This window comes from Corythoichthys intestinalis, chromosome 12 (genome assembly GCF_030265065.1).
Source record: "Corythoichthys intestinalis isolate RoL2023-P3 chromosome 12, ASM3026506v1, whole genome shotgun sequence".
Taxonomy (NCBI): Eukaryota; Metazoa; Chordata; class Actinopteri; order Syngnathiformes; family Syngnathidae; genus Corythoichthys; species Corythoichthys intestinalis.
In genome coordinates this window covers 53,692,473-53,704,821 of record NC_080406.1, presented here as the reverse complement: position 1 = coordinate 53,704,821, position 12,349 = coordinate 53,692,473, and the positions used below count along the sequence as shown (strand labels likewise).

The 12,349-nt window shown below is 40.0% G+C and overlaps 1 protein-coding gene across 1 annotated transcript in view; it reads right to left on the bottom strand.

The window, feature by feature from the left end:
• Positions 1 to 5,154: 5,154 nt before the first annotated feature.
• tmeff2a (transmembrane protein with EGF-like and two follistatin-like domains 2a) overlaps positions 5,155 to 12,349 on the bottom strand; it is a 315,395-nt gene continuing 308,200 nt past the window's right edge. Inside the window, exon 10 of the mRNA XM_057852648.1 lies at positions 5,155 to 5,976. Coding sequence (XP_057708631.1) covers positions 5,880 to 5,976 — 97 coding nt within the window. The 3' untranslated portion in view covers positions 5,155 to 5,879. The remainder of the gene's footprint in view (positions 5,977 to 12,349) is intronic.

The window sequence follows — 12,349 nt, the reverse complement described above, 5'->3', positions numbered from 1 at the left end:
GTTGCAATAACAGAGAAGATAGACGGAGAAGACGGAGAGACTTGAAGTTCTACCGGATTCCGAGAGACCCGGAGAGAAGAGAGCGAGATGGGCTGCTGCAATTCGACGAGAAAACTGGGCTCCAAACGATTACCACAGATTATGTAGTAGTCATTTTATATCTGGTAAGATGCATTTAATATATATTTAGAGGGTTTTGGGCTGACAACCACAATTAAGATCATTGCTAGGCTAATCGCCGACAACATACACGTATGTATGTAGTGAGAGTGCTATCGCTAAACCATATAAACATTAAAAGCCCTAACTCCATTGACAAACGACATGAAATACATTAGACTTGACAGTGGATGTTAGCAATAACAAAAGATTTTGAATTGAAAATTTCGTAACTCACCTTTCCAAGCACAAGATAGATTCCTGCCGAATTTTCGTGGACGAGGACCTGTTTCACCCAACCAGCAACGAAGTATTTATAAGCCTCCAAGCTCTTAAAGTTTTTCAAACTTTCGTGAGAATAGGCTGATTTTGTGTGGACAAGATAGTTGTACATATCAGGGTAGCTAGCAGATGTCAGGCAAAGACGGCGGAGACAGCGGGTCGAAAAACATCGATTTAGGCATCAAATATGGATCTGGCGAATGGATAAACTGAAGCTTTTCCACATAACGCCTTTTATGCAACGCATCAAGTGAGTTTACGGCATCCGAAAGCACCGGGTCTTCCATGAAATGCATTATAAATTGTTCGATCAATTGAGACCATTGATAATACAGACACAAAATGACGGACAATGGGGCGGAACCATACAGCGAGCACGTGATTTTGTGATGTCGGTGGGTAGGGTCTATATGTGCAGGTACACAATTTGCAGTAGATTTATATTTTAAAGCAATGTTGCACAGAAAAGGTGTCACTGTTTAATAAATGACTTAAACAGTACTTTTTCTATTTTGAAATATCTTTTTTGTTTTGTTTCAAAGGTAATATCGTAAAATATCGTATCAAATTTATGACCAATATATCGATAATTGCTGTATTGTGATATCGTAAGATAATCGTTATCGTGAGCCTTGTATCACGAATCATATCATATCGTGAGGTGTCCTGAGGTTCCCACTCCTAGAAATAAGTACTGCCTTTAAAATGGTTAACGATTTGGTTCTTTAGTTTAAGGGCAGCTTTTTGTTGTATGGGCATGTTTCCATCATTCTGTTGTATCATTACGATATTTTAAATAAATAATGGACATAAATTTGTTTGGGTACTTAATTAATTAGCATTGTATGATGCGTCGATAATCGTTATAATTGTGATCGTCAATACCGTGTTTATCGTTCAATAATCGAATCTTTTTAACCCCTGACCCATTTTCATGCCTGAACTTGTATATGATATCTAGTAAGCCTGAACGATGTATCGTTTAAACATCGCCATCGCGATGTGCGCATGTGTAATAGTCCCATCGGAAAGACGTGCAAGTTTTTTTATTTTATTTTTTTTTAATCCACAATTTTTTTTGTTTTGAGGAAGGTCAGAGGCTCTGCACAGCCTCTCTCCCTCCCTCCAGCACAGCAGTCATTGGCCCCTCCCCCTCGCCCCTGCTACAGTGGAGTGGAGTGAGGATGGGCCGAACAGCAGAGTGGAGCGAGGAGGGGCCGTTCTCAAACTGACAAGCAAGCAACACGTTGAAGGAAGTAAGGGAAGACTGTCCCCAAAAGTAGTTTTGGAAACATTTTGGTTATCGACAAGATGATATGGAACAAAAAACAGCCCTGTCGACAGTGCCCCGCCGCGGTTGCCTCAACAAGAAGTAATACGTCGAACATGTTGGACCATTTGAAATGCAAGTATCTATGCATTCCTGCTACAAGCTTCCCATCAGAGAGGCTTTTTAATACAAGTGGGAGCATTGTTACGTGCTAACGTTCTTGTCTCAAGCCTGCAATGGTGGATAGACTAATAGTGTTGGCCAAAAACCTATGAGACCCAGTTGAGATTTGCTGAGCAAGGAAGGTGGCCAATATGCAGACAAATGCATAACACAGCTGCAGGAATGTCTTTTCTTGTTTTTATTCCTGTGACTGCCATCTTGAAAGGCAGGAAATTTGGGAGTTAAAATGGTTCTGTTATTCATCACGGTTATTTGCAGTTTTTCAGTTCAATTATTCACAAGTTCAACTTAGTTTGTTTCCTTTATATTTAAATTATTTTTCAAATCTCTATATATAGTACAGCTGCACATATAGTTTTGAGATTTTTACAACTTTGTTGCTGTTTTGCAGTTTTATATTTATTGTTATATTTTGTGCAAACAACTCAGGGGACTAATGCACTTTTAGTTGCCAGATTTAATATTTAAGTTCAAATATGTTGACAACTTTGTTGTTGTTGTACTGAGGTTTTTATTTATTGTTATATTTTGTCAAAAACTCAGGGGACTAATGCACCTGCTCTTTTATTTGTCATTTAATGTGTTTGCTGCTGTTGAAGTGTAAAATACTGTGTTCAATAAATGATATAGCCTATTTTGTGCAGACATGGCTTTCTGGATCCCTTCATACAGCAATCTTCATCATTCACAAATTAAACGGTAGTTTTTCCAAAATCGTTCAGGCCTAATATCTAGTGAGATGTGCACGAGAGTCACGGTGCATAAAAAAAAAAAAAAAGAGTTGACATCACATATACTGCAGTAATCGCGTATGTTCTTTGCTGCACAACACCAGTACGTGACAATGAACGAGGTTATGAACGCCGCTGACAACCGTTAGAATGAGTGCGTTCAGTTCACTTTCGCCCAAAATATGAACGTGTTCATGAACGATCCTTCATTGAACTCGTTATGCACAACACTGCCTTCACTCTAACCCTGAGTATGTTTAAGTTACCGTTGGATTTAATATTTAACCTGTCCAATCAAAATCCAGCCTGTAAGCGTTGGCGTGCTAATCTGACCTGTCAAGGTCTTTCCAGTCAACGGCGCTGGCCTGAGAGCAAACATAGTCACAGCCAGTTTTGACAAGCAAAACAGCTTTATAATCAGCATTTGTGGTGAGTATTGAAGGGGAAACGATATCGTCATCGCACACACCATATAACTGTTTGCATTAGTCTAACACATATATAGTCTAACACATACATATGGTACAGGTTTTCGTAGGCACCGTCTAACTGTTTGCATTAGGCTAACACACGTAATATAATTAATCAGGAAATGTGTATCATTTTCATATTTACGGTAGGACTACACTACTAATATAAAATAAATAGCACACCATAGTTTAATGAGAAGAAATAGAGATACACAATGCCGTCTTATCACAAGAGTGACGCATATACTCGGGGAATCTGCTCTCAGCAAACTCCAAGGACAAAGCGCTTTGTCCTAAAACAAGCACCACCAGCCCGGACAGCAAAGTTGATAGCGGGCGTCCCAATCCGCGCACGAACCTAAACCGCCCAAAACCGGCCACAGCGGGGGCGGCCCCAAAGCAACGCCCAGAAACGCCTTCGACGAGACCCGCGTCAGCAAAGACTTCAAAAAGACTGGACACTGAGATAAGACAGATTTTCTTCTGCTCGGAAACATGTAGCCTTGTTTTGGATCCAGAATTGTCCCTCCGTCGTCTGTTTTTGCCTTGTCTTTGACCATTGTCGACGAATAAATTGTCAACCTGTTTTCGGCGAGTGTTCTTCAAGCTTTTGAAACATGGAGTCAGTGTGCAAAGGGTTAACACAGGAACGCGCGGAGTTTAGCTTCCTCCTTAGCCTGGCTCCTCGGGGGAGTCAGCGACGGAGCACATTTCCGTTCTGTTGCCGGCCTCCCCGTGCAGTTTGGGCTGGGAGGACTAAATTCCTTCAGTATGAAACATTTTTGGTCTTTTTCTGAGAAAAATATTTCCAGATGATGTCCATAGTATGCGTGAGTGCTGTTGTATTGCATTTTTGTACATTTTATTTTTTTAAAAAATAAGACCGTGTTTTTCAACTGGTGTGCCACGGTGTGCCGTCAGAGATCGTCAAGTGTTCTGCGAGAAATGATCCAATATCTTATTTTTTACTTTTTTTACGTCGTCGGGTGGAGTTGCACTAGGAAGGAAAGAGTAGGGACTACAAGGTTTCGGTCATGAGCAGATGAGTGAGGTATTGCTGGTGTCATGTTCAATGTGGAACCCAGAACGTCTACTTTACATCATTTGATTAGATTCGTCAAGTGTTGATATACACGAAAGTGTCCTTTCCGTTTTATCCATACATGACGACCGTCAATCCTCCCCCTGTGTTTTATTCGAACACATTGTCGAGGACAGCAAGGTGGCTGATGACTAGGAATCTGAGCAGTTCTTGAACGCGACACGAGCAGCTACGTATCCAACAGCGCCATGGTGCCAAGCAAGTCTAAACGAAAGCTCCAAACGAAACATCGTCACTTAAAAACAAGTCGATGGACTATTTTGTTGGCCTTTGTGAAAACACAGCAAAACAGGCAACTTTTTTGAGAAAAGCTACAAAGGTAAATGAGAAAGCCCTAAAAGCCAATTACCTTGTTGCTGAACTTTTTTTTAAATCCAAAAAGTCCCAGACTGTGGCAGAGACATTAAGATTACCTGCCTGCAAAGCCATTGTCAGCAAAATACTCGGCCCTGATGCGGTTAAAGACATTGCTAAAAGAAAAGAGTTTTTGACGCCTAACACCTATAAAAAATAAAAACGGAGCGAGACCGAGTAGCTGTTGAAGAAGAGCTACAAGTGTGAATTTCCATTCTTGCCAGGATATGGGCTTTGTGTTCATCTAAGTAGGCTCAAGTTTCACACTGAGTAAGTATACATATTGATAATTATTATTATTATTATTTTTTTATAATTAAATGTACTGTACAGAGGTATTTTGGAACCTATTTTTGTTTGTGATGTGCCGCGAGATTTTTTCGAATGTAAAAACGTACTGTGACTCAGAAAAGGTTGAAAAACACTGAATTAAGAGATTAATCATCAAATTCACTTTCTGTTCTGTTTCTGTTCTTGTTTTCAGCAATAAAAGCTGGATTAAACAACGGATGTACTTTTTTCTGTATGTTCAGGCCCATATTTTCAGAATGTTTTCTGTTGATTTCCATCTGGTAAAAACTCAATGAAACAGAACCACAGTGTTACATTTCGTGATATAAATTATTTATTTACATTTACAGAAAAAAATGACCCCATAGAGACAACGTTGTAATAACTCATGGAAACAGAACTCAAGATACAATAGCTGAAGTCATTGTCACAACCGAAGAAGAGAGCTCTATAATAACATCAGGACCTCCGTCAGGGGTCTCCTATAACACAAGGTGCAAGGCATCACGTGTAGCCCCCCCCACCCCCCATGGGAATAAAGAAAAACCTCAATTAAAGCCCCCTTACCCTGCTTTGGACTAGCCCAATTTGTTTTGCCCCCTCGACTACAAATGACAGACACCGGCTAACCCGCATCTACCAAAACTCACACATCTAATACACTCACACATACATACTCACATTCAGTATTCTCAGCCCCACCCTGACATTTCACCCCGAGGTGTTTTCTGAAAAGACCTTTAAAGTGACGCTGTCCACAACATTCTGTGTGTGTGAGTTTCGCAGTCACTAGTGTGCCAGCTCTATCTTTTCTCGTTGCGAGACCTCCTCCCCCTACTCTCCTTGGGCATTCGTGTAAGTTCGGAGAGAGAACGAGAGATGGACTGCGGGAGGGAGAGCGACAGGGAGCAGGCCCAGCCACGAGAGGGAAACAGATCCTACTTTTTTATGGGTTTCTCTACAAAATGTGGGGGAGGGGAGGACATTTAACAAGACGAGCCTCCTGTAAAGCAGACAGCAGTTTTCGTCCAACAGGCTCAGATAAGTCGGGTTGAGGCGCGCATGGTGTTCTCCGAACTGAAGTGGACATTGTTTTGCTTCTGCCGGTTGATCCTGTTGGAGCGAGGGCACTTTCTGTAGGTGGAAGAAATAAGACAGTCATTGTAGAAGCCATATTCACTGTTCTAATTTGTATATTTAGAAACTGTCATTGTTTTTCGCAACCAGGTTGCACAACCAGTGTAATTAGTTAGTTTACTATAAAGGCTCACCCAAAGCCATGTAGAAAGAGAGTTGCGACACTCGCTGATCTCACCACGGGTGGTCCCGTGGTTCACGAAGGCCTGAATAGTTTCAAGCACAAGCAGTGCTGTAATGGTTTTTGATGAAACTGACAGCGGTGATTGCGACTGTTATGGTAAAAAGAGATAAAATCACCTTTCTAAGTACTTGTTTGCTTATCTCATTGGAGTCCGCCCTCATCGAAGCAATGTTTGGAACTTTTTAAGGCTCGATTACCCGGAAGTATTATCGTACACTCCTATTGAAGTGTCGCAACTCTCCTTCTACATGACTCTGGGGGCACCTAAGCCACAGTGCTAGTTAGTACACCTAGTGGACGGATGTTTTTTTTATCATAGCATGCCGTAGCATATGAGCTGCATGGAGAGTGAACAGACTGAAATAAATCAACTAAACCAAAACCATCCATGTGGGCAGGTCACTGCCGGTAGCCCATGCTTACGTTCGGGTTCAGAAGGTGTACTCAGTATTGGCCTGGTATAGTTTTGCTAAAATACCAGTACTGCGGTACTTCGACATACGATCGCTTCGACGCATGATGTTTTTGACATCCGACTTAAAATTTGACTCGCCATTTATTTCTACATCCAACGACATGCTCGAAATACGAAAATTTATGACAGCGCCGGAGTTTCTTTGGTTTTCCAGCAAGACTGAGGCACGGCGGATTTTCTTGTGAGGGAAATCAACATGGGTTCCAAGAATGTTAGTGGACGTAGTGAAAAAAAGTAAAAAGTTGAGGCTTTCCATTGAAATGAAGATGGAAATGATAGTAAATTATGAGCGTGGTGCGCGCGTCCGTCAACTATCTCAACGGTCCTCCTCCGACCGCCGTTTACTGGTCTTTATAATTTAAGATATTATTGTGGTAACATTGCCAAAAAATCACCAGCTTCGTCAGGTTTTTAATCATTTATTTCAGAACTTGTGCAGCACAACACGCTTACTATCCGCCACAGCTGAACAAAGTGAAAGTAAAAGGTCCCTCTCTCACTCTGTCAAGTTAGCCATGTGGTGCGTTCAGGTACACCACACAAAACACACACACTAAAACAGTCAGCGCGGTCTGCGGGACGCAATGAGGAACGAACAGAGACTAAACATGAGCAGGATACTGAGAGAGGCTGGCTGCAGCCAATTTCTCTTGGAACATCATGCTCAACTCATGCCGCTAGATAAAAAAAAAACCCATACCTGACTGCGGCCGACAGCCGCTACAAACTATGCCCACATAATGCTATAGTAGATATCACATGTATATAGAACTAGATGCGAAATGACACACTCACCGGCGTTTGCACATGTATAGAAAACTAGATGCAAAATGACACAGTCGCCGGCGTTAGTAAACAGCCGCCATCTTAAAGCAGTAGACTTCTCTGGAAGGCCGTTGTACCGAACCTTCTGAGCGAACCTAGTTAACTTTTTATCTAAAATGCTCCTAAATCGGCAAAATCTTGACATGAATCCATCTTTAAATGATAAAACAGTTTTAAAACTTTCACGCGTCGAAAGTAGACAAAAGGGAAATTATGGAATAACGGGAGCATTTTTAGCAGTTTTAACTACACATACAATAAGAAAATATCGCAAATTGTGAATTTATGACGGAAACTACAGTATGGCGAATTTTCATCTCGTTGTCGTGCCGTCAGATGGCAACTGGCATCCATCTCGTTATGTTTTAGTCTCCTAAGACACGGTATCAGCGGGTCGTCATGAAAAAATGGTTCGTTGACGAAATATTTTCGTTATCGTCATCGTTTACGAAAACAACACTGCAACACAGCTTGTGTTTTTTGGTACCATTACTATAACGTCCTATTGCCGGAAGATCAAACTAAGGAAAGCAGTACAGTAACTGGTGAGAAAGTATGTTTAAGAGTCATACCTAATATGTGTACTTTGTAATATGCTCCCTGAAAAAAAAAAAATATAAGTATTAAATCCAGATTCGAGCACTTGAATTTTCTAATCACGATAATTTTAAAGCAAATGTATTTGAATCCCTGACATTAATTCCTCTGTGTCAATATGTCATGAATCCTCCAGGTGCTGATCAAATTAAAAATGATTGGAAAAATGAGATGAGTATTAATATTTTAGAAAATTAGCTGTGGGGATCAAATTTCCAAATTTCATTTGCCATCCTTCTGGCTGCCTGAGCCTGCGTCAGTCAGTATGAATATGGATCATCACTGTCAGTGGAACAGGTGTGCGTTTGTGCCTGTGGACACAATTTCTACTCAACTGCCATAAGCCTTCAGCCAAGACAACGTTTCAATAAATTAGATTCACATCCTATTTGTAGTTTTATTGGAAATGCAGTCTGGCAGTGCACGCTTTAAGAGGGGATATGACGCAGAATGAGAGAAGAGCGAGAAAACCCCCCAATAAGAATGGAAAACAAACCCTGCATAAGAGTTTGTGCTTTTGTACAATTGTAATATGTGGCCTAGCAAGATGAGATAAGAAATACAACAGTGGAATAGGAATTCATTTAAGTCTCTGAAAGATGAAAGTAAAAGTGACACGCTGTAAAGAAGAGCCTTGACAATACCAAATTTTTATCTTAAAAAACTTGCCAAGTACATTATATACACTGCTGGCCAAAGGTTTTGGCACCCCTGCAATTCTGTCAGATAATGCTCAGTTTCTCCTAGAAAATGATTGAAATTATGCTTGGTATTAATATCTTCATTGATTTTGTTTGCAATGAAAAACACAAAAGAGAATAGATTTTTTTTTTTTAATCATTATCATTTTACACAAAACTGCAAAAATGGGCCAGACAAAAGTATTGGCACCCTTTGAAAAATCATGTGATGCTTCTCTAATTTGTGTAATTACCAGCACCTGTTAATTACCTGTGGAACATAACAGGTGGTGGCATTAACTAAATCACACTTGCAGCCATTTAAAATGGATTAAAGTTGACTCAACCACTGTCCTGTGTCCTTGTGTGTACCATATTCAGCATGGATAAAAGAAAAGAAGACCAAAGAACTGTCTGAGGACTTGAGAAGCAAAATTGTGAGGTAGCTTGGGCAATCTAAAGGCTACAACTCCATCTCCAAAGATCTGAATGTTCCTGTGTCTACCGTGCGCAGTGTCATCAATAAGTGTAAAACCCATTGCATTGTGGCTAACCTCACTAGATGTGGACGGAAAAGAAAAATTGACGAGAGATTTCAGCGAAAGATTATGCAGATGGTGGATAAAGAACCTCGACTAACATCCAAACAAATTCAAGCTGTCCTGCAGTCTGAGGGGACAACAGTGTCAACCCGTACTATCCGTCGGCGTCTGAATGAAAAGGTACTCTATGGTACGATACCCAGGAAGACCCCACTTCTGACCCAGAGACATAAAAAAGCCAGGCTGGAGTTTGCCAAAACTTACCTGAGAAAGCCAAAAACCTTTCGGAAGAATGTTCTCTGGTCAGATAAGACAAATCCTGCACTGCCTGACGTGTCCCCCTGCTGAAGAAAGTATACGTCCAGGCCTGTCTGCGGTTCGCTAGAGAGCATTTGGATAGCATTTGGGAGAATGTGTTATGGTCAGATGAAACCAAAATAGAACTTTTTGGTAGAAACACAGGTTCTTGTGTTTGGAGGAGAAAGAATACTGAATTGCATCCGAAGAACACCATACCCACTGTGAAGCATGGGGGTGAAAACATCATGCTTTGGGGCTGTTTTTCTGCAAAGGGACCAGGATGACTGATCTGTGTAAAGGAAAGACTGAATGGGGCCATGTATCGGAGATTTTGAGTGAAAATCTCCTTCCATCAGCAGGGGCATTGAAGATGAGACATGGCTGGGTCTTTCAGCATGACAATGGTCCCAAACACACAGCCAGGGCAACAAAGGAGTGGCTTCGTAAGAAGCACTTCAAGGTCCTGGAGTGGCCTAGCCAGTCTCCAGATCTCAACCCCATAGAAAATCTATGGAGAGAGTTGAAAGTCTGTGTTGCCAAACGACAGCCCCAAAACATCACTGCTGTGAAGAGTTACAGAAAACGTTTGGCCTCCGTTATTGCCAACAAAGGGTACATAACAAAGTATTGAGATGAACTTTTGGTATTGACCAACTACTTATTTTCCACCATGATTCGCAAATAAATTCTTTAAAAATCAAACAATGTGATTTTCTGTTTTTTTTCCCACATTCTGTCTCTCATGGTTGAGGTCTACCCATGTTGACAATTACAGGCCTCTCTAATATTTTCAAGTGGGAGAACCTACACAATTAGTGGTTGACTAAATACTTATTTGCCCCACTGTATTAGGCTGAGGGTACCAATACTTTTATCCAGCCCATTTTTGGAGTTTTGTGAAAAATGATAATGATTTATTTTTTTCTTCCATTCACTTTTGTGTTTTTTCATTGCAAGCAAAATAAATGAAGATATTACTACCAATGCATTTGTAATTGCAATAATTTTCTGGGAGAAATTGAGATTTATCTGACAGAATTGCAGGGGCGCCAATACTTTTAGCCGCCAGTGTAATAGTGGGATTCGAATTTGTGAAAACTCTAGTTGGTCTTGAATTATGAAATGCGCTGAAACCTCACCCCATTGAACTGTTACCTGTCCAACAAATACTTTTACGTTTTTTTTTTTATGGGGTGCCGTTTGTAAAGCCGCACATGCCAAAAATTACGGCAACATTTTGTCACATTTAGTGCCACACAGTGTTTAAAATGTGGTGTGAAATTTTAAAGTCACTCTTTTTTGCATATTTACAACAATATTAAGCATCCTAAATATTTATTTCTGAATAATAAGTGTCATACTTAAATGTTGAAATCCAGAACTAAATATTGAATTTAGATCTAAATGTTAAATGCAAATCCTAAATATAAATATTAAATCTAAATCTTAAATATTAAATTTTAATTCTAAATCTTGAATGTTAAACCTCAATAATATATATACATTGATCACTCGCTACTTCACGCTTCAAACGTTGCGCCCTCAGTCCATCGCGGATTCTTTTTTATTCATTAATTAATTTTCCATTCCGTTTGAGCAATTAAAAAAAATAAATCCAGTATTTTATAGTGATCTCCCGTTCCGATCACATACATGCTGAAGCCATGTCTACACGTGTTTATATGTGTACACGTATTTGGCAAAAAGAACTTTTTCCATGGTTTGGCGTATCCACACGTACATTTAAACTTCGGGTTCTTAAAAACTTTAGAAGTGAAGACATGCGAATTCTGCGTTTGTGACGCCATCATGTGGACACTGATAACCGAAGATTTAAATGCGGAAACGTCACTAACTGCGACAAACTTTCTACCTACGTCACACATGAAACCAATGTTTACATTTGCAGTAAATTAGACAGGTGCTTTTTTGCTTCCATTTACTTACGGTACAAACTCTTGCAATGCTTCATATTGAAGAACATATGCGAAGGAGGGGGGTATTACGGACAGTTATTTTACTGGCATTGTTATGAATGTACATAAAAATGAATGAATGTGGTTGGCTGTGGAAACTTTTTTTTTTTTCCCAACAAACATGCTGGTGTGGACATAATTATTTTTCCCCGACGTATTAGGGCAGGATCCTCGGTTTAAAAGAAAAAAAACACTTCTAGCTCCGGCATGAAAATGGGTCAGGGGTTAAAAAGGTGAGAAGGGTGTGGAGGAAATATGTTCCGGCGTTATGCCAAAATTTCCTCCATCGGCGAAACATGAGGCGAATTTGACAATTTTAATTTTTCACATAAGGCTTAATAATCAAAATAGCGGGGGTTTAATTAGTTGAAGGAGTTGATTTCAACCACCATTGACACGCGCTCTCACTCCGAAGCCCTGAAAATATCAAATAATTGGCAAACTGCACAGAATTTGTTCAAATCAATTCCAACGACTAATTAAACCCCCGGCTAACTCAAAGACTAAGCCTAATGTAAAAAATTTAGAACTTCCCCTTTAAAGTAAAGCCCATTGAATATGACCATTAAAATGTTGTCTATAAAAGTTTTAGAGCAATACAACAAAAAACAAAAATGAATGAAATGAACAAGAATCCTTCAAAGTATTTCATAATGGTTCCAAATTATTTTTCGAACAGATCCCGTGACTATAGCAAAATATGAAAACGATTGAAACCATTACTCATCAAATTCAATATGCTGGCAAATGCATTCATCTAAAAAAAAATTGGGAGTGAGACCTCTCCTCGT